The sequence below is a fragment of the Onychostruthus taczanowskii genome, unplaced genomic scaffold (genome assembly GCF_017590055.1).
Source record: "Onychostruthus taczanowskii isolate IOZ18803 unplaced genomic scaffold, ASM1759005v1 scaffold25, whole genome shotgun sequence".
Lineage (NCBI taxonomy): Eukaryota > Metazoa > Chordata > Aves > Passeriformes > Passeridae > Onychostruthus > Onychostruthus taczanowskii.
In genome coordinates, this window is record NW_024499796.1 from 1,598,846 (window position 1) to 1,626,777 (window position 27,932).

Consider the following 27,932-nt stretch of genomic DNA (forward strand, 5'->3'; position numbering starts at 1 on the left):
GATGTGTCTGCAGTGCATCTGCCTGACACAAGGACCATGGAGTTCCATGTGTTGAGGCTTCTCCCATTAATAAAATACTTCAGGATAAGGTGCTGAGACTGGTGTGGAATGAGGGAAATTGTGAGACTGCTGGTGACTGCTAGATTTATGAGGTGAATTTTCAGCACAGCTTTTCTAGTAAAAAAGGTCCCAGTGAGCATCTTTCCCTGCGGAAAAACCCAGGTCAGTTTAAGGCAGCTCTGTTTCTTGCAGAACTGCAGGAGGTAAAGCAAAGCTGCTTTCGGCTCAAGTTAGGGACAAGGGGCCTGAACCAGCCCAGGCTTAGTTCTCCTGTGGATCCATGAGGAATGCTAAAGCCAACACTGTCCTGCAGCTCAAACACTGCTCTGGTTCTCTGTGAGTTAATGCTGTGCCTGCAGCCCTGTGGGCAGGACAGCTCGGGGCTGTGGGGGTGCAGAGCATGCTGCTGACTCTCTGCTCCTTCTCCCGGTGATCCTGCTCCACCTTGGAGCTGAGATTCAGCACTCCTCTGCACTTCCCAGCTTCCTGCTCTAATCCCTGCCCAGGCACTCCAGCTGCCTCCAGGCAGAGCAGGGTGAGGGCAGTCCTGAGGACAGGAGCATCAGCGGATGGGTCACCTCCTGGGATGTGCCTCAGGATGGCTGTGCTCAAAATGAAGGGTGTTTTTGTGTAAATGCCTACTCTGCTCTGTAGCGTTGGAGGATCTGCTTTAGTGCGTCTCTGACTAATACCAAAGCACATCTGAAAGGAAAATTTACTTCTGCAAAGCAAAGGCTTTTATTAAATGTGGCATCTTTGGACCACAAAGCAGCTCTCTCTGGCCAACAGGACATTCCAGGCTGAAGAAGAAGTTTAGGAACGCTTTTGTCGACGTATTCGTGGTCCTAATGAAGTGTTTTGTGGATCAATGATTTTATCAAGATCCCTCATTTCCTTCTTCAGGATATCTAGCAATGTCTGAGAATTGTCCAGTGTCTGGGAAAGAAATAAAAATAGCGTATTTTTACACAAACTGTTTCTCTTATGAATTCCCTTCCAATTCATCTGATCTGCCTTGCAGCAAGAGGGGCTATCCAGCCTTTCAGCCTCTAATTCCTGGTGATTTATTGTCCTGTCTCAGTGTGGGAATATCTGTGGGCCAGTTTCTCTGGTTTGTGTTCATATTCTGAATATGAAAGGCCTTAAGCAATTTATCTGCCTTGGAGCACAAGGCAGAGAACTTCCTGAAGCAGACTGGGGGTTTTGGTTGGTTTGGTGTTTTTTGGTTGGTTGGCTGGGTTTTTTTAAGGGAGATTTGGTACCTGGGCTTTTTAGGTCAGTATTAAATTGTGCTCAGCTGACCCAGTTTCAACTCTTTTCCACTATTAAAACTGCACATTTCGGGTTTCTGGCTTCAAGACTTACTCAAATCTACAGTGACCTTGTCAGACTAGATCTGTTATTAATTTTCTCCTGTTTTTAGCTCACTGTGTACATAATCTAAATCCCTACTTCCTGTGCTCTAAACTACAACATATTTAGGAGACCTTGCTGCCTGTCCGCCTCACCAGTTAAAAGTTTTAACACAGTGGACAATTGTAACCAAATGTGATGGTTATAGTCCCAAAAATAATTTATGTTCCTGTGAATTTGTGGAAATCATTAAGTGATCAGAGAGGAGCTGAGGGAGTGCCCCACAGGATGAGGTGCTGGAGGAAGGTGAAATCCTGTGGGGGCTGGCAGAAGGCAAGGAGTAACAAGCCAGGAAAGGAATTGTTACTTTCTACCTGTAGGACACCAGCATCTCCTCCTCACCGCCTCTTTCTACCTCCTGTGGGTGTCAGTTCATTTCAATAAACAGGAATTCATCTGTAGGCTGGTGGTGTGACTTGGATCTCAGGTAAGCTTTCTTTTTGAAGGGGCTGTTTGTGTACCTTACAACATAGTTTTTAAGCTTTTAAATTTTTATGTGAGTTTCCCCTTTCACTTCAAACCATCAGGTCTTGAAGGAGGTCGAGGAAACATCTCCAGCTTCATCTGAAAAGTGATTGCCAGGGGCAAGCACTGACTTTGGGAGAGGAACAGGAGCTGACACAGTAGTTGGTCATATTCAAAATGCAAATGGGAGGAGAATTTAGGCAGCAGCTAATAGGGGAAAGGTGTTTCTGACACAAACTCTGCCTGGTCACCATGAGAAGGAAGATTGTCACTTATCTGAAAAGAGGCTGGGAAGATCCTTTTTTAAAGAAATAAAAGCTGTTGGTGTGTAATACAGAAGTGACTTCAGCTGTGGCCCTGTCTGTGGGGATCAAGCAGTCCCTGCCTGACAGTAACACACACGGGAATGGGTAGAGCTGTCTCAGGAACCAAAATGACAGTGCCAGCCCTCGTGCTGTTTGCCTCCTTCCCACCCTTTACTGCCCCAACAATTTGTCTCTTTTAATGACATTGTTCCATTAAAGATGAAATAAACTACACTAAATATTGGGCTGGAAGAGTGGAAGGCCAACAACTCCTTCAGCATGATTGTTCTCTGCCTGAGTTAGCAGAATTGTGGGTCAGTGTCATGTCTCTGGTTTCCTCCTTTCCCCCAAACCATGGATCTGAGATGGTAATTTTCAGGGGTCTGTTCCAAAAGCTATTTCAAATGTATTTTGACAATACACTTTGCCCAGGCCCAAGCAGCACCAAAACAACCCCCAACCCAGCCCTCTCATGATGGGTCTGTGTGCCAGAGCTGCATCCCGGGCCCGGGAAGTTGTTTTGGCTGCAGGGTTACAACCCAGGGAGGAGTGGTGGTTCATCGAGGTGCTCCCAGCCGACCTTCAGGTAAATACAGACCGAGTTCACACATACATACATACACATATGTATATGTGTGTATATATAGATCCCAAACCTCCCCTGGCACACCGTTAGGTTGGAGCTCAGGGCAAGGTTCTTCCCCCAGAGGGTGCTGGCACTGCCCAGGCTCCCCAGGGAATGGGCACGGCCCCGAGGCTGCCAGAGCTCCAGGAGCCTTTGGACAGCACTGCCAGGGATGCCCAGGGTGGGCTTGTTGGGGGGTCTGGGCAGGGACAGGGGCTGGGCTGGGTGATCCTTGTCCACCTCAGGTTATTCTGACTCAGTGATTCCCTCGCGCCCGGTCCCTGGTCACAGACAGCAGAGATCAATGCCGTCCCTCCTCCTCCCCTCACGAGGAAGCTGCACGAGGCGATGTCCCTCGCTGGCAGTACCTCCCCGGAGGCTATGTCCATCTCGGCGATGGTGCGGTCGATGTGGGCCCGGGTGGACCGGAGCCCCGCCAGGCTCTCGCTGGTGTCGGACAAGCGCCGGGAGAGCGTCGCGATCCGCGCCTGCAGCCGGCCCCGCTCCGCCTCCTCGGCCTGGATCCGCCCGCTCAGCTCGTCCCGCCGGGCGCGGAGCTCCGACAGCCCTGCGGGGCGGCACCGTCAGACGGGCCCGCGCACCCTGCCCGGCCCCTGCCCCGGCCCCGCTCGTCCCCCGGCCCCGCTCACCCTCCCGCAGCGTCGCGTGGTGCCCCCGCAGCGTGGCTCCGGTGCCGCTCATCGCGGCGGCCGGCGGCGCTCCGCCCCTTCCTGCGGCCCGAATGGAGCTCTCGGCCGCCTGGCACACGCTCAGCACCGCGCTGGTGCCGCCCGCCGCGCTAGGGCTGGTGAGCGGGGACTGCGCGGGGGTCGCTGAGCTCCGCCGGGCCCGGGGCAGGCCCGACCCGCCGCCCCCGGGATGCTCCGGCCTCGGCTCCTCCCCGGCCGGGCCTCTCCGGCTCTGGGTCCTTGGGGCGGGGTGGGAGCTGTCGGAGCCGGGGGAGGAACGGCCGGGGGGAAACGGCCGGAGCTGAAGAAGGAACGGCCGGAGCTGCGGGAGGAACGGCCGGGGCTGCGGGAGGAACGGCCGGGGCCGAGGGAGGAACGGCCGGAGCCGAGGGAGGAACGGCCGGAGCTGCCGGGGCGGGGAGGAGGGGAAGGGGCTCCTGGGTGTGCGGGGATGGTGTTTGCTGGGGGCTGTCAGGGAGGGGCCGCGGGCCCAGCCGCCCTGTCTCCCTGTCGCCCCAGCCAGGAGCGGGACCGAAAGGCCGCAGCTTGCCCGGCCGTGCTGTGGCTCTGCTCCCGCTCCGTCTGAGGGAGTTGGGCAGCCAAGGGTGGCTCGCAGCATTTCCACCAGCACCCGTGTCCTGCAGCAGCCGCCTGCAGGGACAGCAGTGATGTGTACGGGTGTGAGCCCTGGGAGGGGGCGCTGGGCATCCAGCGGTGGGCTGAGACCCCGGCACATCGCCATGGAGGGGCAGCATCCCCCCAGTGCAGTTTGACAGCAGAGTCCCTGTGAGCTCCATCAAATGCTTAGCTCATGTTCCCTCCGCTTTCCAGGCAGCCCCGAGGCCCGAAGCTGCCGGGCCGCTGCAGGATGCCGAGCTCCGGGCAGCCCTGGACGTGCTGCAGTGCTACGACTTGCACTCCGTCGTGGAGGAGTGGTTCATCGAGGTGCTGCAGACTGACCTGCAGGCGAATATCGCCCCCGAGTTCTGGAACTGCGTTGGCCAGTATGAGACCACGGCCGAGGAGCCCCAGTGCGCTGCTCTGCTCCTGGATGCGTTCAGTCTGCTCAAGTGCCGCCTGGAGCCCTACCTGAACAGCCTGGAGCTCCTGGAGCAGTGGACCAAGGCAGGCCTGCTCCTGGGCACAGGCGCTCAGACACTGCAGGAGAAGGTCTACACCATGTTCAAAGCTATCCTCTTCTTCTCCACGACCAAATCCTTCCAGGAGATGATCCAGCAGTTCTACAGCCGCACGTTCAGGATATACATGCGGCAGTGGAAGAAAGGAGAAGATGGAACGAACGAGTGTGAGAGTAGCATGAGTGAGACTGAGCAGGAGAGTGACCCAGAAGAGGGCGGAGGAGAGAGCCAGCTCTGTGCAGGCTGCAGCAGCAAGAGGGAACAGTGCTGGTGCCCTGAAGCCATGGAGCAGTTCCAGCAGCTCAATGACATTCTGTAGGTATCTCACGGGGTGGTGGCTGTCACTCGGAGCAAGGGGGGTATGGATGGGGAGCAGCAGGAGGTTTTATTGATCCCTGAGAACAGGAGGAGCTGTGTGAGGTCAGGCTGTGTCATGGTGGTGGGTAGAGAACTCGACATTCTGCTTTCAACTGGTGGTTGAACAAGAGCAGATCTTTAGACAGAAAGTTCCTCTCCCTGGATATGAGAATATCCTCCTCTTGCTCTGAGGCCTCTGACCAGAAAGAAGCAAATCAGTGCAAGGTGTCCCTGCCCATGTCAGGGGTCCCAACTAGATGATCTTTAAGGTCTCTTCCAACCCAAACCATTCTCTGATTCTATGAAACTCTTCTAAATGAAAAAGCTTTTGATGGTTTTAAATGTCTGTAAGGAGGATGGGATAGCAGTAGTGCCATGTGTTACATGTGTAGTGCATCTGTGTGGGCTGTCAGAGCATGTGGCCCAAGCTGGGCCTGCCTCTGTGTAATGTACAGGGAGGGTGGTGCCTCCAGCTATAAGATTTTCTTGATTTGCTGGTGCCTTTTCTCCCACATGCTCCTGACGGTGTCCCTGTGCCCGCAGCCGCCGGCTGAATTTGCTGGAGAGGGTGAGTGCTGACGCTGTCACCACCATCCTGCACAGGATGATCGAGGAGAGGATGGAGCAGCGCTGCCGCGGGGAGTACGAGCACTCCTTCCTCAATGAGTTCCAGGAGGTAAGGCACGTGTGGGGGCAGTGAGGGCCCTCCCTTGGGAGATCACAGAATTCACAGAATCCCTGGGCTGGAAGAGACCTTCAAGACTGAGTCCAACCCAGCCCCAACACCTCAACTAAACCCTGGCACCCAGTGCCACATCCAGGCTTTGTTAAACACACCCAGGGATGGGGACTCCACCACGTCCCCGGGCAGCCATTCCAGAGCTTTATCACTCTTTCTGTGAAAAACTTCTTCCTAATATCCAGCCTGTATTTCCTTTGGTGCAGCTTGAGAATCTGGTTCTGTCAGTGCTGTCTGGAGAAAGAGCCCAACCCCACCTGAGCACAGCCACCTTTCAGGGAATTGTAGAGTGATAAAGCTGTGCAGCTGTTGTTGTTTTTTAGCAGCTCAGGCTAAAAGCAGATTCCAGCTTAAAACACCTGGTCCAGGGCTAGGACTTCCACCATGCCTGGCAGGAGAGGGGGCTAAAACTCCCTATTTTGGCTGATGCTGGAGGGGAAGGTTTGCTCTGACCTGAGCATGAAGCAGTCACATTTCACCTCATGATGTCTGTAGTAATGAGGGAATTTCTGTGGTTCCAGTTTACAAACCACAAGATCAACAAGTGCCATCTGGCCTGCAGAGGGTCCTCCCTCTGTGTAGCTGAGCCCATAATTAGAATTTCTGTGGCTGTTTTCAGTCCTCTTTCCAATTCCCCTATAAAATTGGAAGCAAGGGTGAGAGAGGATACTCTGGTATTGATCTCACCAGTGGCTACACAGAATTAAAATAATTCTTTGCAGCTGCCCAGTTGCTTTGCTGCTATTTCAACTAAGTTTGTGTTGAGCTGTTTACCCATCATGACTTTAAAATTAAATTATTCTCCAGGTTATGGCTCCTCCAGGACACAATCCTGAGCTCAGTGCTCCTTGCACATGACCTTCCCTTTGCGTGTGCTGGAGAACCAGGCCTGCAGCCAGGTTCCCATGCAAGCCAGACACCCTGGATCCCTCACTTTTTGCCATGCCAACCATTTTTGTTGCTGCAAACATCAGGAATCTTTTTGTGTTTACTTCCTTTTGGTTGTTGTGCAACACTTTCTTCATTGCACCTCGTGTGAAATGCTTTTGGATGACCTGGAGATTGTTTAAGGATATTTTCAGGGCACCACAGAAAACACAACTGCATTCCGCTCGTGAGATGCTGCCCTTGCTTCCACCTCTTGTTTGGCCTTAGAGTATTGGAGCATGTCAGGATTAGGAAGAGGTAATTTTAAGGAAAACAAATTAAAAGCACAGGCCTGGAAATCTAATGGTTAAACAGAGAAGACTGAGAAACAGCTCACTGAAAATTACAGGTGCTGAGGGCAAGGCCTCTTTGCCAGCACGGCAGCAGCTGCCTGGAGTGTCAGGTCACAATCAGGCTGTAACAGGAGCACTCAGGGAAGATAAACTCAAGGGAAGAATGGGTTGTTTTGATAATAATTCCTTAAAATCCTGTTGCTTTGCATCAGTTATAGTCCTGTCCTTTTGTCCTTTAGGGGAATTCTTTATCAGCTTCTCCACAGTTTTGCCCAGGTGTTTGTAGTACTCAGTTTGTCCTGGCAAATCTTCTGCATTTCTTCAGTGTTTCCTCAGTCAAGTAATTAAAAATAAACATCAGCAAAGCAAACATTGACTTAGCATTTGTTGGTCCTGGCAAATCTGCATTTCTTCAGTGTGTCCTCAGTCAAATAATTAAAAATAAACATCAGCAAAGCAAACATTGACTTAGCATTTTTGTTTCAGGCTGTCAGAATCTATAAAAAATACTAATATCTAGTATTAGAGTGGTAGTAGACTATCTTGTAGCATATTGGTATTCCAATACATCCCAGGAAGTAGAATGTATTTGCTAATTGATGAGGGGGAAACGGCAGTTATTTTAAACATCTGGATCTTGCAATTGGGTACGTTTGAAATTTGGCAATTACATATTTCTCACTAAAGCTCAAATATAAAAAAATTAACCTTCTTATGCTCTCTGTTCAGGTTTTTATTTTATAATTCAGTGGCAAGGCTGGTATTTGGATTTCAAATGCCTGAGTTGCGTTGGGTGTCTGTGACTTCTTGGGATATCTTGTTTGCTTTTCACTGATTTCAGGAACCATAGAAATTTTGGGGCAAGGGTGTAATGGGCAATTTGCTAATTTTCTTATGAATGGGACAGTTTTGCAGGTATAGAATGGGATGAAACTCTGCAAGCATGAAATAGGCTGCAAGTTTTGGAACAAACCCGGTCCTTTTTGGAGCCTGGTGCCTGCACACAGTCCATGGTCACCCCTTATCTTCTCACACCCAGCTGCACAGTCCATATCCTGTATCTTTAGTTCAAGTTCCAGTTCTTTCAGCTGGGCTTTCCCCAGCTGTAGCCCAGGCTGGGGCACATTTGAGGAGCAGCTGGGGGTGATGCTGTCCCGGTCCAGCTGCCCCTTTCTGCCGGCTGTGGTGGCTGCCTGGGGTGGGTTGCGATGTGGCTGTGCATTCACATCTGTTTCTCCCTCTTGTCGTGCAGTGGATAGAGAAGGTGATTGGGTGGCTCAGCAGAGTGTTCCTGCAGGATGGCCCCTTGGCACAGTCCTCCCCAGAAGCCAGCAGCACCCTGAAACGCTGGCGCTGCCACGTCCAGAGGTTCTTCTACCGCATCTACGCCAGCATGCGCATCGAGGAGCTCTTCAGCATCATCCGAGGTGCTTCACCCTTGGGCTGGGACTGGGTGGGTGACAGAGCTCTCTGATGTGTCACACTGTCTCCCCCTGCCTCCCCTCAGAGCCTGGCACTGCTCCTGATCACTGCTTCGTTTGCAGATTTCCCAGAGTCAAAGCCTGCTGTGGAGGACCTCAAGTTCTGTCTGGAAAGGACTAACGAGAGGCAGCAGCTGCTCAGCTCCCTGAAAAGTGCTCTGGAAATGAGACTTCTGCACCCTGGTGGGTTTTAGATTCTTGTCTGTGTCCTGACACTGTAAGGAGTCTGGACATGAGTGGGGATCTACTTGGAGCTGGTTTAGTTTCCTCTTTGGGGAGTGAGGGGCAGTCACCATGCCCATCACACATTATTTGTGTTGCAGTGGGCATGGTAGCAGCAGCTGATGGCATCCCAGCCCCCCGTTGGCCTCATTTTTACACTATGGCCAGGAGCACAAAGTTTATCTTTGGTCCAGGTGGGCAAAGGCTTCTTTGCACTGTCAGGACTCTAAACCTCTGTCAGCTCTGAGCCTCTGTTCATGCTCAAAACTGGTTTCTCAGGCACATGGATCTGATCTGCCCCATTGCCTTGGGCAGTAGGGCAGGAAGCCCCCTCCTCCCACACCACAGGTAGAACAGAGGGCTTGGAGCATCCAAACCCCTTCTATCCAAGCCATTATTCTGTGCTGCAGGGCTCTGACTCTCTGCTCCTCTCCTGTAGGAGTCAACACCTCCGACATCATCACTCTGTATATCTCGGCCATCAAGGCCCTGCGGGAGCTGGACCCTTCCATGGTGATCCTGGAGGTCGCCTGTGAGCCCATCAGGAAGTATCTGAGGTAGGAGGCAGTGGGGCAGTCTGACACATTCCCTTTCCCTCTCCTTCCCTCACTCACTCTTCCCTTTCCCCCTTGCTCTGTTTTGGTGCCACTGACAGGACTCGGGAGGACACGGTGCGGCAGATCGTGGCCGGTCTCACGGGGGATGCGGAGGGCTCCGGGGACCTGGCAAATGAGCTCTCCAAAGCTGACCCAGTGACCCTGGAGAACGGCCAGGAGAGCGATGATGACATTTCGGAGCCAGGGGACTGGGTTCCTGACCCAGTTGATGCTGATCCAGGTGAGATGCCAAGCCCAGCAGTCCTGGCAGCCGGCTGGTTTCCCTGGTGGGCTGTAGCCTTGAGCAGCTCATTTGCTGGTCCTCTGGAGCTGGGCTGGGCTGAGGCAGGTCCCTGTTAATCTCACACTGTTGTCTGCTGGATTCCACCAGGGAAATCGAGCTCCAAGCGTCGCTCCTCAGACATCATCAGCCTCCTGGTGAGCATCTACGGCAGCAAGGACCTGTTCATCAATGAGTACCGCACGCTGCTGGCTGACCGGCTGCTGCACCAGTTCAACTACAGTGCTGAGAGGTGAGGGCCCAGTGCCCAGACCCAGGGCTTCCATGGCCAAATCACCCAAGTTTTCTTTTACCTGCTGTCTGAAGGGTAGAGCCTTCAGACTCAGTCCTGTCAATGGCTGTTTGTGGAGCCAGGAGTGCCTTTGGCTATTTGCTTTGCAGCTTTGAGTTTGCCTCTAGAATTCCATGCTCAGTCCTGCCTTGGCTTGTGCTGATAGAGCAGCTTGTAGGAATTTGGAGGCACTGACACGCTCTTAGCTGCATCCCACGTGTTGTGTTGGCCCCCCAAATAGAAGGGATGGAAGATGTGTGTTTCTGAAACACAGAAAGTTCCACCTGAACATGAGGAAGAACTTCTTTGCTGTGAGGTGACTGAGTAGTGGAACAGGAACCCAGAGAGGCTGTGGGGTCTCCTTCCCTGGAGATATTCCAAACCCATCTGGACACAACCCTGACTGCTCCAGGGGACCTTGCTTGAGCAGGGAGGTGGAACTGGATGAGCTCCAGTGGTCCCCTTCCAGCCTGAACCATTCTGGGATTCTGTCTTCAAAAAGCTGCTGGCCTAGAGGAGGTGGCTGTTTCTCACTTGGGTACCAGGAGCCATCCTGGGCAGACACTGTGCCTTGCAAGGCTTCCCTAGGAAGAGCACCTCGTGCCAGGGACTTTTGGCTGTGTGGTGAGGGGTGGAGGCCAAGCGAGGTTTGTCCGTCCAAGGGCCCCATCCCTGACTTCTTGCTGTGTCTCTTTCCAGGGAAATCCGTAACGTGGAGCTGCTGAAGCTGAGGTTTGGTGAAGCTCAGATGCACTACTGTGAAGTCATGTTAAAAGTAACTCCTTTTATTTTTTTAATTCAAGTCCTGGGTGTCTGTGCCCATTGGGGAAGGGGAGGGACTTGAGGAGTGACCCAAAAAGGGACTTTCAGGAAAGTGGGGGTTCCAGAATGCCAGTGAGGGGTTGATTTGTGACAGGCAGAAGTGCATTTAAATCATGTCGTTTTTAAGCCCTGTGGGCTGGATTATCAGCTCTGGGGAATGGTTGCTCTGGTGCTGCTGTGTGTCCTGTCCTTCCTGCAGTATCCTGGCATTGAGGAGCTGGGCTTGTCCAGCTTCTCTGGGGTTGGAACTCTGGAGTTTGATTCTTTTGGAGCACTCTAGGAAGAACACAGGTGTGGAGGGCTTCCAGTGAAGGCAATGTTGAGTTGTAACCCCTTCCTCTAAGGTCCCACAAATTTTCTGATTTGTGACAGGCAGACAGAAGTGCATTTAAATCATGTCTGGTTTTAAGCCCTGTGGGCTGGATTATCAGCTCTGGGGAATGGTTGCTCTGGTGCTGCTGTGTGTCCTGTCCTTCCTGCAGTATCCTGGCATTGAGGAGCTGGGCTTGTCCAGCTTCTCTGGGGTTGGAACTCTGGAGTTTGATTCTTTTGGAGCACTCTAGGAAGAACACAGGTGTGGAGGGCTTCCAGTGAAGGCAATGTTGAGTTGTAACCCCTTCCTCTAAGGTCCCACAAATTTTTCTGAGTATGTAGCAGACTTCCAAGTAGACACACATGACCATGTCCTTTCCAGTGTCTCCATCATCGTGTGGAGAGAACACTGTTCACCTTGTTTAAGCCTGTCCTTCACTAATGGTTGGCACTGACTCTGAAGGGAAGGAGCCACCTCAGCTCCTGTGCCTGTTGCAGGACATGGCTGACTCGCGGCGCATTAATGCCAACATTCGGGATGAGGAAGAGAAGCTCCCTGAGGAGGAGAGGCCTCCCTTCAGCCTCGTGGCCATTATCCTGTCCAGTGAGTTCTGGCCACCACTAAAAGAGGAGAAGCTGGAGCTTCCAGAGCAGGTCAAGGAAGCCATGGAAGCATATTCCAAGAAGTATGAGAAATTAAAGGTGAGGCCACTTTAACCTTCCTTATGAAAGCTTTATGCAGTCCCCTTTAGCTGCTGGCTGGCCCACGCTGTTGCAGTGGGGTTTGCAGTAACCCAGCACTTAGTGGTTCCTGCTGGGAGATCTGCTGTGGGCAGCTGCTTTCCCCTTTTCCCAGGCCATGAGGACCCTGAACTGGAAGTACCACCTGGGGCTGGTGAGCCTGGACGTGGAGCTGGCTGATCGCACGCTCTCCCTGTCCGTGTCTCCTGTGCACGCTGCCATCATCCTGCACTTCCAGACCAAGAGTAAGTGCTGTGGAACCCTGTCTGTGCTTCCATGGGTGGGAAAGCCACGTTCCTTGGGCAGCTGGAGGCTCTGAGAGCTCTGGCAGGAGGACCAAGACCTGGTGCATGGGTTTGGATCTCCCACAGGGTCTCCAGCACTCAGCAGGGCCACAGCTCTGTGCCCCTCTGCTTGTTCCTGGCAGTGCCTCCCTGCCTTACCCAGCTTCCCACCAAATCCTGGCAGGCTTGGGTGTGAGAAGTTCTCCATCTCCTCTCTGATCTCCATGGTCTCTGCAGGCACCTGGACGCTGACAGAGCTGAGTGAAGTGCTCAAGGTGCCTGTGACTTCACTGAAGAGGAAGATGACGCTGTGGCTGCAGCAGGGAGTTCTGCGGGAAGAGCCCGAGGGCACCTTCACCGTCATTGAGGAGGAGCAGAAGGACCAGGTGGAGAAGGTTGTTCTGATTGACAGTGATGAGGAGGGGGACTCTGCCATGGCCTCACAGGCTGACCAGAAAGAGGAGGAGCTGCAGGTACCTGTCCCTGTGGTGATGCAAATATCCTGTATTTTGGGTTTGGGGAATCTGATCAAGATGATGGATTCAATTTGCACTATGGACTCACATTTTCCACTGCAAGTGGCTGAGTCCAGCACAAACATTTGGGTTGTGAAGTGGGTATCTCATGGTTAATCTCTAGGTGCTGGATCACAGCCTTCCCTCCAGACAAGTGCCCAGTGCTGAGTCAGGAAACCTTTTGGAAATCTCCAAATTGTTTTTTTTCAGTTTAAAAAAAGAAAAAAGTCCGAGACATGATTTCATATTTGAAAATAGTCATAACTTGTTTGGTTGCACCCGAGCAACACTTTTTGGCACTTCTGACTGCCTAAAAGACTTACCCAGCACTAAGAGCTGGATCTCTGCCTTCTCTCTGTTGTGGTTCCTGGACATTTCCAGTGCCTTTCCTGTCTGTGAGTCACATTGTGCCTGTGTTGTGCAACACAGCATTGTCATGCTGGTGTTCGTCCACAGAGGGTCATGCGTGTGCTGCAGTCAGATCCCACTGTCTAGCTCTGTGTCCCAGCACTTTGCTGCTGTTCTTGGATATGCCCTGTTTAGAGACCCCACGGCTGTGGCTGAGAGCAGAGCTTACTGCCAGCTGCACCCGTGCCTTGTTCCTGGGGTATTTGCTTTGTGCTGTAGTGTCAGTCACTCACTGTGGCCTGTGTCCTCTGCAGCTGTTCTGGACGTACATCCAGGCCATGCTGACCAACCTGGAGAGCCTGTCCCTGGAGAGGATCCACAGCATGCTCAAGATGTTTGTGATGACCGGCCCCGTGGTCACCGAGATCGATATCCAGGAGCTGCAGGGATTCCTCCAGAAGAAGGTCCGGGACCAGCAGCTCATCTACTCAGGGGGGGTCTATCGCCTGCCCAAGAACTGCAACTGATCTGGCAGTGTCCCTGCCCGCCCTGGGCACTCCTGCCTGTGCCTGAGCCCTGCTCCAGAGTGCCACCAGCTCTCAGTGTCCTGCTGGGGGTTCTCTGCCTTGGGGCTTTGCTGTACCCCCTTCCCCAAGCAGGTGACACTTTCCACATGGAGGCAGCTCAGCAGCAACCTGGACACCCCACAGTGTCTGGGTGTGCTCCCCACATTCCTTCCTCCCCTATGTGAGTGCCTGGGCCCACCTCCCTGGTTAATAAATAACAGTAGGCTCCCTTTTCCAATGGTGCCAACTCTTTTCTTTCCTCTTGGCACCTCCCCACACTGGAAGGGCAGGCAGGAAACTCCTCAGTTTGCCAGGCACTGTTCCCCTTTCCTTGGGTCTCCTTGTGCAGCTCCAGGAGGTTTTGAGAGGGAGCTGTTGGCTCCAGCTGCTGCCCGGGGCTCTGTGTGTGGCTAAAGCAGTGTCTTGCAGCTGGATGTGATGAGTGAGACCCTGCCCAAAAACAAGGCTTGGTGCTGCCTCTGACAGGGAGGGAACAACTCCAGGGTGCCCTTGTTTGGGACTTATAAATTGTGTGGAATAATTTTATTGTGGGATAAAGAATGCTTTAGATGGATGAGATGCAGCAGTTCTTCAGGGCAAGCTGGTTAGTCCTGAAGGAGATCCAGTGGATTTTCCAGCCCCTGGTGGGATTGCTTTGCCCTGGCACAGGTCTGTGTCCCACCACCATGGGGCTGCCCTTGGGGTCAGTCCTGGGGAGCTTCAGAGTTCTTGGCAGCACACAAGGAAATGGGATGGGATAATCCCAGAGCTCCTGGTTAAACACTGTGCCTCCCACCCAGCTGTGGAGCAGTTTCAGGATTGCATCACATCCCCCCTCCAGGGTGTTCAGGCTCCCTCAGTCCTGCTTTCTACTTGGGTTTTGTTCATCAGGAGGAATATGCTGGGAAAATCTGGCTTTTACTAAAAAGATGTCTTCTGTGAAGCACCCAGTGAGTTTCCTCAGCCCAAGGAGTCTTTCTCGTTCTCTGCTGCATCTTCAGTCCCAGCCTGTGGGTGCTGTGGCAGCTGGAATTGAGAATTAACAGAGCCACAGGTAAGACACAGGAGCAGCTGTGAGTGTGGCCTTCCATCCAGGTGTGAGAGACCTGTGGAACACAGAAATCACCCCCTGTTTAACACTGAACCTTATTTTCCAGTACCTAAAGCCCACGAGTCCCTGGGGCATCCCTCCTGCAGCTGCAGGCAGCAGGGTGCAGCAGTTCTGTCCCCCTTGGGCACGTTGGTGTTTTCCTCTGTGGATAAAGCACAATTTCTTTATTCCCCTGGGCCACTGTGCTCCAGGTGGGCAGCCTGTGGCACTGGGAACCTGGTGCATCCTGTTGATTTCCTCTGTGGATAAAGCACTATTTCTTTATTCCCCTGGGCCACTTTGCTCCAGGTGGGCAGCCTGTGGCACTGGGAACCTGGTGCATCCTGTTGTGAAGGTTCCTTGTGCTGACGGTGATAACTGAATAAACCCCAGTCTGTGATTACTTCAGGTAAAGCCAAAAAACCCCAAAGGGCAGCAAATCCATGGTGGCATCAGCAGGGAAAGGATGGACATCCATGCCTGAGTACCCAAGGAACTTTTCCCTTTCCTCCTCTCTCTTCTCTACTCCGACCTCTCCCCACTTTTTTCTTTATATTTTTTCATGAAAGAACTGAGCACATGGAAGGGTGTGGAAGAGCAGGCAGAGAGGGTCAGTGGGGTCAGTGTCTGCCAGCCCAGGGTGTGCCAGCCCCATCCCACAGAATGTCTCATGGAGTGTCTGGGGGTGCTGTGGCTGTGACAGGGCAGGGAAAAGGCTCTTTTTGATGTGGGGAGATCAAAGCAGCTGCCAGTTTGGAGCAGAGCTGGCAGCAGGGCTGTCCCCACTCACCACAGAGCCAGAGCCACTGCTGGGACACAGCCCAGGGTGACTCAGGGCCTTGGCTGTGTTTGCTTTGCTCAAGGATGTAAAAACATTGATTTATTTACGTGTTGTGCAGGTGGATTTATTGCTCTGTGGTGCTTCCTCACCCCCAGTGCAGGGGCTGTGGGGCAGTGAGTGTGTCCTGTAGCCCATCCCAGCAGCATTCCCAGACTGGGATGAGATGAGGGATACTCCCTGCCCTTCCCAAAGCCGTGGCTGTGCCCTGGAAGGGCAGGGGATGGGCATCATTCCCATCCTGACTTTTCCCAGCTCCCTCATGCTGCTCCAAGGGCTGGACCGGTGGGGTGTGATGAGTTTGTCCATCCTGAGCCAAAGGATGAGCAATGCCACCACCCTGAGGGGACCTGGTGTCACCTCTGCCCATGGGAGGTCCCGGCCTGGCAGAGCCAGAGCCACCAGCTGAGCTGTGGTGTGGTTGTTTCAAAGTGTTACAACAGGAAAAATTTGGGTTTAATGACTGCCTCAGCCTTCATGGAATATAAAAGTCTTACAGTTAATTGAAACAAGCTGGAAATGTGATTTTTTTCAGAGTGAACAGAGGAAGCTGGGGAGAAAAAAGGGCTTTGTGCTGTTCCCTGTGCCACTTGCTGTGCAGCCTTATTGCTTCAGGCTGGAGCTGTGTCTGCTGTCCCAGGGCTGTCACCTTTGCACACCACTCCAGGAAGGAAGGAAGGCTCAAAAATGCACATAAAATCACAGAACCATAGACTCACAGAATGGCCTGGGTTGGAAAGGACATTAAAGCTCATCTCATTCCATCCTCTTCCATGGGCAGGGACACCTTCCACTAGCCCATGGTTGCTCCACGCCTTGTCCAGCCTGGCCTTGGACACTTCTTTACTCCTTGGATGCTTGGGAATGGCTCCAGTTCTTTGGGGTGTTTTACAGAGCCCTTGGTGGATTATCCAGACCCTGCTGGGGACCCTGGGAAGGCGTAACAGTGATTTTCCCCAGTCACCACTTGTGACATGAGGTGGTATCGATGGCCCTGGGGGATGCTGGTGGTGGGACACTGTTGGTGACAGGAGGACTGCTGCAGGCACTCACTGCTCTCCATATTTTCCATATTATTTCCCAAATTTTCCATTTTTTCCCAGATGTACCCCTTCTGTTTTCCAAAGCAGTGTGAGCCACAACTTCCCACAGTGCAGCAGTGCTGGTCCCTGCCCTCTCCCACTGCCTGGTGCTGGGCCTGGATGGTGCCTCATGGCAGGACCATGACCTTCCCTTTGGTCAATGCCAAGCCCCTTTTTCTTAGCTTTTACCTCTTTTTTACTGTTTTAGCAAGGTAGGGATGGAGCTCAGCTGGAGGAGAAAGAAGCAGCAGATTCAACTTGAGTTTTAGGAGTGATCATCTGACCCAGCACTCCTTGAATGTCTTGAAAACAAGAAATGAGATAAAAATCCTCTGAGACAGAGCACTCCCCTCATTTACCTTGGCCTATTTATAAACTGTTTGGAAGGGTCATGATAACGCAGGCAGGATGCGGCGTCCCTGCGGGGGACATTCCCAGCCCAGGGATAAACTGTTTGGGTTATTCAGGAAGTGTTAGAGCTGCTCACAGAAGCTGGAAAGTTTTGCTAAGAATGAGATTGGGAAGAATGAGGGGTCTGGCTTGATGGCCCCAAGAATGCATCCAGGGAATTTACACTGGATTTGGGATTTAGGAGAGCTGATGCTTCAGGGGGAGCCCAGGGATCAGCAGCAGCAATTCAGGGCAAATCAACACAAGATGGGTGAGGTGAAAGGGAAAAAATCCACCCACCAGCCCAATCCAGAGCTCATGTGGCCGTGGAGCTGGGAGGGGGTCACACTACAAAAGGGCAAATCCATGCTTGGAAAAAAGATCTTTGGGTCTGGGAATGACACTCCAGGGCTGGATCCTGCACCCCTGCCAGGGGCTGCTGACTTCCTGTGTGGATCCTGCCCACCATGGATCACATTATTTTATGATATTCTTTTATTCTTCCCTGTCTGGGGCTGCAGGAGGGGCTGGTTCAAGGTCAGAGCCTCTGGGGGTCCTCCTGTGTCCCAACCCCAGCCCCATTTCCCCTTCTCCACTTGCAGCCTCTCACTTTTAGTTCCAGGGCTCCCTGCCCACTGCAGGGTTCACATCCATGTGCCATATTTCTGATCTCTACATCCATTTTTCTGCTGCCTCCAAGCCCGTGACCTCTTCAGATGCTTTCAGTTTCTTTTTTTACCAGTTTTCCTCTTTTTTTGCAGAGTTTCTCTGGGCAAGGCCAGTGCTGCAAATATGGTACACTCCATCCTGGAGCTGCTGGGTCTCACTCTGGTCCTATTCTGCTCTGAGCACTTCACAGCTTCCCCAAAGGGATCCTGGGTGCTTCATTCACCTAATTCTGGTTTCCCAGGGCACACGGGGGAGATTTGCCCACGTTTGGAAGGCAGCTGCTGCTCCTCAGCCATAGAAATGTTCTGGCTAAACAGGTAATGTGCAAGACCTTGCAGGAAAACCCAAAAATTTTCACATAAGTTGGTGCCACCCGAGCTCCGGCGATGCCTCCTGGTGGGACCAAACCCAGGGGTGCCCAAAGCACTGGTACCAGTCAGAGGCTGGCACCAAAATCTCGGCTCAGGGCACCGTTCCCCTCTCCCTGGGACATTCTCTGGCCTCTCTCCGTGTGGGAGAGGCTCTGTTTGTGCAGGATTTGCATCCGAGGCCGCAGGAGGGGCTGTGGCACCTCTCGTCCCCATCCTGGCCCCACACCCGTTTCCTGCCCGCGGGGCCCAGCCGGGGGGGCCCGGCCTCGGCACCTGCCAGGACACGGGGGACAGGGATGGTGGCCCAAGGCCCTGGGAGACAGGGCAGGTGGCCCCAAGGCCCTGGGGGACAGGGATGGTGGCCCCAAGGCCCTGGGGGACAGGGATGGTGGCCCCAGTTTGCTCCCACAGGCCCCCCAGGGCACTGCCCTGATGCCCCCGAGTGCCCCCCAAGGCACAGCTCCCCCATGTCCACACATCCCTCACCTGCAGCACCCCCATGGCCCTGCCCCATGCAGCCCCCACCCCATGGCACTGCCCCCATGAAAAAGAACCCCCCCAAAAGCCATTACCTCTGTGCCTGCATGTCCCCCCAGTGTGTCCCCTCCCCACAGGACACAGCAGCTTGTCTCCTCTAATTTGGGGTGCTGGAGGTCCCCAAAGCCCCACGGGGAGGGGGGACACAGCCCCCACACCAGGGCCAGGAGCAGCTCAAGGGGATATTTGGGAACATAAGCAGGTTTTCCATTGTCCTGTCCTCCTTGTCCCCACATGGGACAGATACCTTCTGGTGCCATCGATGCCCCTGTCCTCCCCAGGTGCTCCCCAGCATTTTTCGGCAGCCACTCCAGACCCAACCTGTGATTTTGGAGTCGGCAGCAACACCAGGACAGTGTCCCCAGCCCTACATCACCTTGTCACCTGTGTGGTCACTCCACAGCTGGCAGTGGCCAAGATCCTCATCCCCACGTGCCATCCAGCCCCACCAGCACCACGGGGTCCCAGGCAGGTCCATCCCACCTCCCCACTGTCACCAGGATGTGGTCACCCTCTGCCTTTAGCTCAGGAGGAGTTTAGAAGCCCCCTTTCCAGGGCAGGCTGTGCATCTTCCACCCTCCCTGGGTTTCCTGCTGTGTTCTGGGGGTTTTCTGTCCCCCCATTACCCCCATGGAGTGCTGCAATGGCTCAAGCTCCTTCCCAGTTAGAGCAGAACAGTTTTTATTGGGCTGTTCAGGCTCACGGGCAGCCCTTGAGGGGCATGGCAGCTTCTTCCTTCTCTAATGCTGAATCTTTCAGACCTTTGAGGGGCACTGTGTTTGGGGGATTTTAGTGGTCCCCAACAACTCTGCTTGGGAGAAGCTCTTCCTTCTCAAACACCTGAATTAGCTAGAGGAGCATCTTCCTTCGTGGCTGCTCCCAAACCACCTGCCAAGCTCCTCTTAATGGGATCTCTGCTTCGGGTCAGCCTTGCCCGGCCTCCGAGGCCGAGGGCAGCTCCCAGCTGCTGAGTGTCAGCTCCAGCTGGGCCCCTGTGCCTGCATGACACAGAAATCGCCACATTTGCAAGGATTTGTTAGGCAAATCCCGCTGGCCACAGCAGAGGCACATGCAGCTGCCTGGCACGGGGCTGGGGAGACTCGCTCAGAGAATCCCCTCCCCTGAAGTGGGGGAATAGTGGGCATCACAGCCGGGGTGGGATCTGCACTGTGTTGCACCAAAACCCCTCAGATTCGGGGGTTTCCCCCCTTATTTTTGGTCCTGTGCAGCTGGGCTTGCAGGATGCTGGTTCCCACTGAGGGCTATCAAAAATCAGGAACTTGAAATACCAGCAAGAGCTCGCTTTGGGCTTCTCTGGCTTTACCAAATTCGGCTTGTTTTGGGGAAAAAGCCTTGGCCAGGTGGTGCGAGTGCAGGTGAGAGTTGGGACGTGCCATGGCGTTCTTTATCAGGGCTGAAGGAAAGGGGAGTGCAGGTGAGGAGGAGCCCGTGATGAACTTTTGCCCTGTTGGGTGAGAAAACCCCCGCTGCTTCCTGCTCCGGAGGCATGAAGTGGTTTTCCCCGGGGAGTTTCTGTGCCCACACCAGGACCTGGTCCCACGGGCGCCGTGCAGCCCTGGCTGTCCCCGTGTCCCCGAGCTGCCTGGGCAGAGCAGCCAAGGGCCAAGAGCTGCGGCAGGGCCGCGGCAGCAGAGCAGGAGCGGCTGCAGTCAGGACCTGCCCAGGGTCCAACCAGCTACTCTGGACTTGCTGCTTTTTCCAGACTCGTTATTTTTTACGGACTCACTCCTTCCCCGCAGACTGACTCCCTGTTTCTCCTGTTGGCAAGGGGAAGCAGCCAAGCACCGCGCCAGCCCCAGTGAACCCTCCTGGCAGCGTCACCGCCTTGACCTTTAGGGTGAGGGTTCCGGGCTAATGACTAACGACCACAGCGCCCAGGGTGGGGGTGTTTGGCCCGGGCTCCGGGGCTGTCCGGGCGATGAGCTCACGCCGCTGCCCGTGTCCGCTCGCACGGTGCCGCCGTGACGGCAGCGGCCGGGGAGGGCTCTGGGCAGGACGGGGACACGGAACCGGCCGGCAGCGGCCACCCCATGGCAGGCGAGAAGGAAGTGCCGCCCAGGGCCACTCCTCCTCACCATTTCCTCTCCGGGGCTGGTTTCTGTACGGATGAGAGCGGCCACAGAGGAGCTGCCGGCCCGTCCGAGGCCGCAGGCTGCGCTCGGCGGGCGGAGGGAAGCGCCGGTGACCGGCGCCGAGGGGACACCGCGGGTAACTGCGCTGGCATCGGCTCCCCGTCCTGCTCCCCACCTCGCAGGGGTCACCAGGGCACCCCAGGGCTACTTCCAGCTCCATCCCTGCCACCGCCTTCTGCTCCTCCCCAGTCGCTGCTTTCCAGCAAAAGCCGCCTCGGTTTTCCAGGGATGCTCTTGCTCCCGATGGTTTGGGATGCTTCAGGCTCTTCCCCTCCGCTTGCTGTCCTTCCCTTCGGACTTGGCTTCGGGGCCTGGCAAAACCTGGGGCTGGGCTGGTGGGGTTTGGTGGCGAACGGGCTGTCGCCGCTGTCACCCTGCGCCGTGTGCTGGGGAGGGTGGGCGCCTGCACCCGCCGAGAGTCAAACCGCGCTGCTCGGCTTCTTCCCAGACGGGGCCCCCGGGCAGCTGCGCTTCGGGATGCCGGGGCCGTGCTGGCCTCTGCCGACATGCCGGGGTTCTCCTCCCAGCCCTTATCTGCAGCCCCCACAGCAAGGGGCTGCTTTGTGCCACCTTCCCCAGGGAAATGTTCCCTTTTGGATGGAGGGTTTGGCTCCAGCTGGGGGTGCGGGATATCAATCCTTAGAATTTCCCAGCTGTTCCCTTTTCCCAGCAGCTTTGCTCATCCACAGAGGCTGAGCTCGGGTGCAGCCTCCCCGGCCGGGGGTACTTTAACCCAGGCCGCGGTTCTCCGCTGGCCTCTCCTGCCACCGGGGCTTTGCCGCCTGCCCGGGGCTGTCCCCATCCTGCTCCCCTCTCCCAGGCTGCCTCCGGCTGCCCACACAGGCGCCTCTGTTGTGGAAATGTTGTTTTGGAGCAGCAGGGTGCACGAATGCAAACACTGCAAGAGCTACAGCAGGAAAGCTGGAGGCTTCCCAGGAGTGTTTCCAAGTGCAAGTTTTCCTGTGGTGTCCAGGCTCAGCACAGAACAGAGATCAGCAGTGTTTACATGAACACTGGGATGCTGCAGTCTGAATTCCTGCCTTCTCTCTCCTGTTGTTTTCACCAAATAGTAAATTAAGCTGCCGAAAGTGCAGCATTGCAGGCTGGCACAGCCGCCTGCCCAGCCCTGGCCTGACACTGAGTGTGCAAAAGCTGCTCTTAGAAACTTCCAGTCCTATGTAAATACCAGCAGGTATTAGGGACTGAGTCATGGCATTAACAGGGTTATTACATTCATGACTGGACAGATTCCTTGCTCAGAATGGGGTTTTGTCCTTCCACCCTGCCTTGCTCAGCTCATCTGGAGGGTTGGGCGTCCCACACTGGTGGGATGGATGTGCTGGTGGGCTTTTGGGAAGAGGATCTTGAACACCTCCCAGCTGGCGAGCACTCGGTCCTCACCATTCCCCACGGGTTTTGCAGGGGCACTGGGCTCTCTGGAGGACGTGGCAGTGGCAGAGCAGGCTCTGGGCTCTGAGCAGCCACATCACTCCGTGTTTCAGCTGCAGCAGGACCTGGCTGTGGCCTGGCAATGTCCGTGGGGAGTGCTTGGGGTGTCCTGTGTTTCCCTGCCAGGAGCAGCCTCCCAGGCCTTGAAGGGAGCCCATGAAAAAGAGAGAAAAAAAGCAGGTCCTGTTATGACAGGACAAGAGGTGATGGTTTTAAATAGAATACAGTGGCTTTAGAGTAGAGATAAGGAAGTTTCTGAGAATTGAGGATGGTGAGGCCCTGGCACGGGTGCCCAGAATGGCTGCCCCACTCCAGGTCGGGTTGGATGGGGTTTGGAGCAGCCTGGGCTGGTGGGAGGTGTCCCTGCCCGTGGCAGGAGTTTGGAAGGAGATGGTCTTTGAAGGTTCCATCCAGCCATAACTATTCCATGATTCTGTGATCCTTCTGTTCTCTAAAACTTTTCCTGTAAATTTCCATAGCCTCTTCCCTGGCATTTAACCAATCCCCTCTTTACCTGCAAGGGCTTGGGGCTGCGAAAATATCACCCTGTGCTTGTGGAGATGTTTGTCAGTGCCTGGAGGGTTTTCTGATCCCTGGCTGAGCTCTGTGGTGTCCCTGATGCCTTGAGCCCATGCTGGTCTGAGCTGCAGGGGCTGCTCCCCAGTGGCTTTGGTGACAGCTGTCCCTTTGGGGAGCTGCAGGCACTATGTGAGCAAGGTGATGCCGGATGGAGAGGAGCAAGGCTGTGACTGCAGGTGGTGTGGGGACAGCCCAGGGCTCCCGGTGGCATCCTTTGGGTGGCATCGCAGTGATGGTGGCATCCAGCCCTTCTTCCTGGTGCTGCCCCAGGGCCTCCTTGCCAGATCCCATCTGGCTGGTTTTGTCTTTGCACACCAAACCCTGCACAGGGTCAGGAACTAGGTCAGCAATTAGCACTCGGGGTTAATTGCTGCCAGCAGTGGCAGCTCCAGCAATGATGGCTGAGCTCACTGGCTGCCCTCACACTCCAGAAATCAGCTTGTGCACAGAGTGGGAGTGAAGCTTTGCATTTCAGAGCAGCCAGGGCGGGTGTGGGGTGAAGCAGGGGGGCAGAGGGAGCATTTCCAGGGCCCGTGGCTCCCCCACAGCCCCGGGCTGCCCTGGGGCTCGGTGGGTGACGGAGCCGCTTTGCGCAGGGGAAGTAAAGCCTCGTCCAGAGCGTGACTTCGTGCAGGTTGGTGGCTTCCTGCTGAGCTGCAGCGAGTTAATAACAAACTTCCCGACCTCCCTGCTCCCTCCAGGGTCGTGGTGCCTTTGGCAAGACCTGGTGTTGATTTTTAAGGATGGCTGATGAAAGTGGCATTTCCTCACGCTGCCTGTGCTGGCTCCGGGCTCTGGGGCTGGCAGTGCCACAGCAGCAAACTGTCCCTTGTGTCAGCCCTGCTGCAGCCCAGAGGTGTCAGAAAAGTGCCCTTCCACCATGACACAGCCTCTGCCACCTCCAGCCTTGTGCCAGGCAGGGCCAGGGCAGCACATGGGGCTGCATCCAGCCTGCAGAGCTGTGTTCTGCCAGGGGTTCCCTGCTGGGTCTGTGCCTCTTGTCACATCCCTCTGGCCTCTCCTTCTTGTTGCCAGCTGAGGTTTGTCCATTCAGATGGTTATCCCAGGATGACCATGTCCCTGAGCTCTCCTGTGCAGCTCCAGGGTCTCATGGGGCAGCCCCTGTGTCCCTCCTGCATGTCCAGGGGTGTGTGGGCACACAGGGCATGGAAGGTCCATGGGGGTGGCAGGGTTGGGGTTCTGTGGGGCTGCCCCACTCCTCTCCCCACAGTCATGTGCTGCTGGCAGGCTCAGGCACAGCCACGCTGGCTCTCTGCAGCCCCTTTGAGCCTTCCCATCCAGGGCAGCTCTCATCTCCCCTCCCTGCCAGGCACGTCCATCAGCACAGCCAGGAAAATCCTCCCTGGGAGGTGCCACCACAGCCAGGATGGCAACCACAGCAAGTTACTCCCACAGCCCGAGAGGTGTCTGTGGGTGGATGAGTGACTCCCCACAGGGTGTGTACGTGCCTGTGTGCATGTGCTGGCACAGAGGTGGGGCTTTGTGTCTTCCTTGAATTTAGCAGGTGTAGGGAAAGAGGACTGGGCAGCTGTGGTTCAGAGCATGGCTCAGTCTGTCCTGCTGTCCTGCCTCCTTTTCACAGCAGAGCTTTTGGCTTTGGCCCCAGCCAGCTCTGACCTTCCCTTCTGCATCTGAAGGCTGGGTTGGGTTTGTGTTATAACATCACTTTGCATTAATTGACACTGAGGAATGACTGAGGGAGCTGGGGGTGTTCAGCCTGGAGAAAAGGAGACTCAGGGGTGCCCTCATCACTCTGCACAGCTCCTGAAAGGTGCCTGTGCTCAGCTGGGGCTGGGCTCTTTCTCCAGGCAGCACTGACACAACCAGAGCACACAGCCTCAAGCTGGGCCAAGGGAAATTTAGGTTGGATGTTAGGAATAAGTTTTTTACAGAAAGAATGATAAGGTTCTGGAATGGCTGCCCAGGGAGGGGGTGCAGTCACCATCCCTGGGTGTGTTTAACAAAGCCTGGATGTGGCACTGGGTGCCAGGGCTGAGTTGAGGGGTTGGGGCTGGGTTGGACTCAAGGATCTTGAAGATCTCTTCCAGTCCAGTCATTCTGTGAATTCTGTGAATTTCATCTGTAGTTTTGCACATCTCTCCCAACTTCCAGAAAGTCAGCTTAGGTCTGAAAGTCTCTGCCACCTTGCCATTGCTGGTTGCTGCAGGTTTCTGCCCACTGGAAAGGGGGATATCTGTCTAATTCCACTGTTATTGGTCATTTCCTGATATTAGGAAGGTTGATTTTACATAATTCCTTTTCTTTTTAGAAAGAAGATGATGTGAATGGGCTGTAAGAACCAGAAGACATGGAGGAAGAGCTGCCCTGCTCTCAGGTGGATGGAAAAAGTGTCCTCAGAGGGGTGGAGATGCTCTGCATGGAGAGCAATCCCACAGGAGACACATCTGGAGCAGTGGAGGATGCAGGAGAGGTGCCCTGTGCTGAGAGCAGCACAAAAGAAGAGGCTCCTTGTGAGCCAGGAATTGTCTTCACTGAGGACAGCGTGGAAGGAGAGACACAGGGCAGTTCCAGTGATGGGGAAGGGGACATTCCTGGCAGTGGCAGTGGCAGGGAAGGGGGGATTCCTGGCAGTGGCAGTGGCAGGGAAGGGGGGATTCCTGGCAGTGGCAGTGACAGGGAAGGGGAGATTCCTGGCAGTGGCAGTGGCAGTGACAGGGAAGGGGAGGTTCCTGGCAGTGGCAGGGAAGGGGAGATTCCTGTCACCGACAGCGATGGGGAAGGGGAGATTGCCGTCACTGATAGTGACAGGGAAGGGGAAATGCCCTGTGATGCGAAAGAAGAGGCGTCTTGCTCGGAGAGTGAGGCAGAGGAAGTACCAGATGCTGTGATCCCTGCTGCTTCCAAGAAAATCACTTCCATTTCCTCTCCCCTGCGGGCCTTCGTCCGCCTGCGCCGGCGCTACTGGGGGCTGAAGAAAAGCCGTCTGCATTTAGAGTTGCCTCGGGAAAAGTCTGCCGAGTTTGTCCACACCAGGCTGCTCCAAAGGCAGCTCTCCCTGAACAGAACTTCCCTGTACAGCCCTTCCATGTCCTTCTTTAATCAGTCTGGCTTTGAGAGCTCCCAGTACTTCACCTTTGACACGTCTGTGGAACATTACTCCGTGAAAAAGTGCAGGCGGAAAAAAAGCCGGAGGAAATCCAGGATGGTTCTCTACCCAGATAAAACAAAAAAATACCTCCCAGCAGAGGAGAAGAGCAAGGCAAAGCGCTGCCTCCTCTTGCTCATTGCCATTATCTTCTTCCAGATTCTCAATGCAATAGAGAACCTGGATGATAACCTCCAAAAATACGACCTGGATGGTTTGGAGAAAACCATGCACCGGGAAGTATTTGGGCAGAAGGTTGCTGTGGAAGGTATTGTGGAATTGTTGAAAGACTATCTGGCTACCCACATCCACAACAAGCCTCTGGTGATCTCTCTGAACGGCCCCACAGGGGTTGGGAAGAGCCACGTTGGCTGGGTGCTGGCCAAACACTTTCGCTCTGTCATGGACAATGACTTTGTGCTCCAGTACTTTGTGATGCATCACTGCCCCAGCGGGGTGGCTCCCCTCACCTGTGAAATAGATCTGTCCAAGAAGATTTCTGACATGGTTACCAGAGCTGAAATAGAGGAAAAGACCCCACTGTTTATTCTGGATGAGGTTGAGCTCATGTCCCCCGTCCTGCTGGACACTCTCAGCCGATTCTTTGAACCCAATCAAACCAACGAGTTCCTCAATGCCATCTACATTTTAATAAGCAACCTGGGAGGTGCTGAAATCACAAAGTTCGTTATCCAGAATGCATCCACTGAGCTCCTGCCTCAGCAACGGGGAGCTGAAGAGCTGCTGAGCATCATCCAGCCAGTCCTGGTCAGTGTGCACCCTCTGTGGAAGGCTGCAGACATCATCCCCTTCGTCCTTCTGGAGAAGTCGCATGTCATAAACTGCTTCCTGGAGCAGATGAGGAGGGAGGGGCTCTATCCTGACCAGAAGCACATTGAAAATTTGGCAAATCAGCTCAGTTATTACACTACAGGGGACAAGCAGTACTCCAGCATGGGCTGCAAGCAGGTTGTGGCCAAGGTCAATCTCCTGTAGGGATTCACTGCAGAGACCAAGCCGTGCTCTCATGATTATCAACCTTCTGTGCTCATGAGGAGTGTGTTCAGGCTGTGCTCAAAGTGTCCTTTCTCAGCCCTGCACTGGCTCTGCCCTGGCCAGGCAGAGGGGTGGCAGCCTGGACTACCCTGTTCTCCTCAGAAAAGAGACTTCACTTTTTCTGATGTTCTGTGGAACAGGAAGGGCAAGGAAGCTGGAGCCACCTCCCAATAAGTGCAGGATGCTTTGTTCCTCATTCTCATTTGGGATTCTTGTCATTAAGGAGTTTGGAGGTGTCATCAAAAGCTGCAGGATATAAATAGGATGGAACAATCCCTGGGTCACTGCCCCTGCAGAATATGTCACCTGATGTGTCTCATTCTCTCCAGGCTCACAGCTCTTTGCTTTCCCTGGTCCTGGCTGGTGTGTGCAGAGCAGGGGCAGGGCTGGACACCTGGCACTGGGACAGTTTGTGCTCCTGCCCCCGAGATGTGCAGGCCTGCCTTCCCCAGCTCCTACGTGACCACATCCTCAGGAGAACACTTTCTGGACCTGTTTCTGAGCTGTTGCTCTTCTGATCTCATCCCTGAGCTCACCTTTGGCACCTGCAGTGAGATTTCTGCCCTGCAGGTGTGTTTGGGCTCGCCTCAGAGACTGCTCACCTGTGCCAGATGGTGCAGAAATAACTCTGGATTGTTTCAGGTCTGGTGGTGACACCTCCTCCTCAGAGCTCTTCTGCTTTTTGCCTCTGGGGACACGTCACTGTGGGCAGTCATTGTCTAGATAGCCCATAGCAGCAATGGATGGATATTAAGCAACACACACTGGAAAAGACAGTTTGGGCTGATGGAGTGGGAATCCTGGGCTTGTACCCAGTCCTGAGAGGCCAAGGAAAGGCTTTGCCATTGAGCCGCAGGTGAGATGCGGCCTGGGAGTAGCTTGGGAAGAGCACACAGCTATGTTTTGAGCAAAACTGGGCAGGTATTTATGACATTCTTTTCTCAGGTTGTGGTTTTGTACAAGATTTCTACAGCTTGCTGTGAATTCCCAGACAAGAAACCCTGTGGATGTTTGCACTGGGGTTTTGATTCACCTCTTTCTAATTGTTGGTCTCCAAAGACTCTGTCACATACTCCAGCTTCCAGAGCTATTGTCAGGAATAAACTCAGACTATCCTGAA

The 27,932-nt window shown here is 54.4% G+C and overlaps 3 protein-coding genes across 5 annotated transcripts; 2 read left to right on the forward strand and 1 right to left on the reverse strand.

Annotated features, from left to right (window-relative positions):
* Window positions 1-774: 774 nt before the first annotated feature.
* LOC121336978 (translation initiation factor IF-2-like) lies at window positions 775-4,299 on the reverse strand. The gene is made up of 3 exons (XM_041406690.1): window positions 3,519-4,299; window positions 3,237-3,436; window positions 775-996 (listed from the first exon to the last, which is right to left on the reverse strand). The coding sequence occupies exons 1-3, from the start codon at window positions 4,297-4,299 to the stop codon at window positions 874-876; spliced, it is 1,104 nt and encodes a 367-aa protein (XP_041262624.1). The 3' UTR covers window positions 775-873.
* On the forward strand, window positions 3,557-13,709 carry ANAPC2 (anaphase promoting complex subunit 2). Its single transcript, XM_041406597.1, has 13 exons — window positions 3,557-3,676; window positions 4,389-5,011; window positions 5,597-5,729; window positions 8,265-8,439; window positions 8,557-8,676; window positions 9,155-9,272; window positions 9,371-9,552; window positions 9,703-9,844; window positions 10,583-10,658; window positions 11,516-11,719; window positions 11,874-12,003; window positions 12,280-12,515; window positions 13,220-13,709. Exons 1-13 carry the CDS (start codon window positions 3,611-3,613, stop codon window positions 13,430-13,432), a joined length of 2,418 nt encoding a protein of 805 aa, XP_041262531.1. The 5' UTR covers window positions 3,557-3,610; the 3' UTR covers window positions 13,433-13,709.
* TOR4A (torsin family 4 member A) lies at window positions 13,237-27,932 on the forward strand. 3 transcript variants are annotated; one of them, XM_041406601.1, is made up of 2 exons: window positions 13,237-13,369; window positions 24,920-27,932. In XM_041406601.1, exon 2 carries the CDS (start codon window positions 24,959-24,961, stop codon window positions 26,750-26,752), a length of 1,794 nt encoding a protein of 597 aa, XP_041262535.1. In that variant the 5' UTR covers window positions 13,237-13,369; window positions 24,920-24,958; the 3' UTR covers window positions 26,753-27,932. The 3 variants fall into 3 exon arrangements, with proteins under 3 accessions (XP_041262535.1, XP_041262534.1, XP_041262532.1); XM_041406600.1 differs by lacking the exon at window positions 13,237-13,369 and adding an exon at window positions 17,719-17,857; XM_041406598.1 differs by lacking the exon at window positions 13,237-13,369 and adding an exon at window positions 20,429-20,677.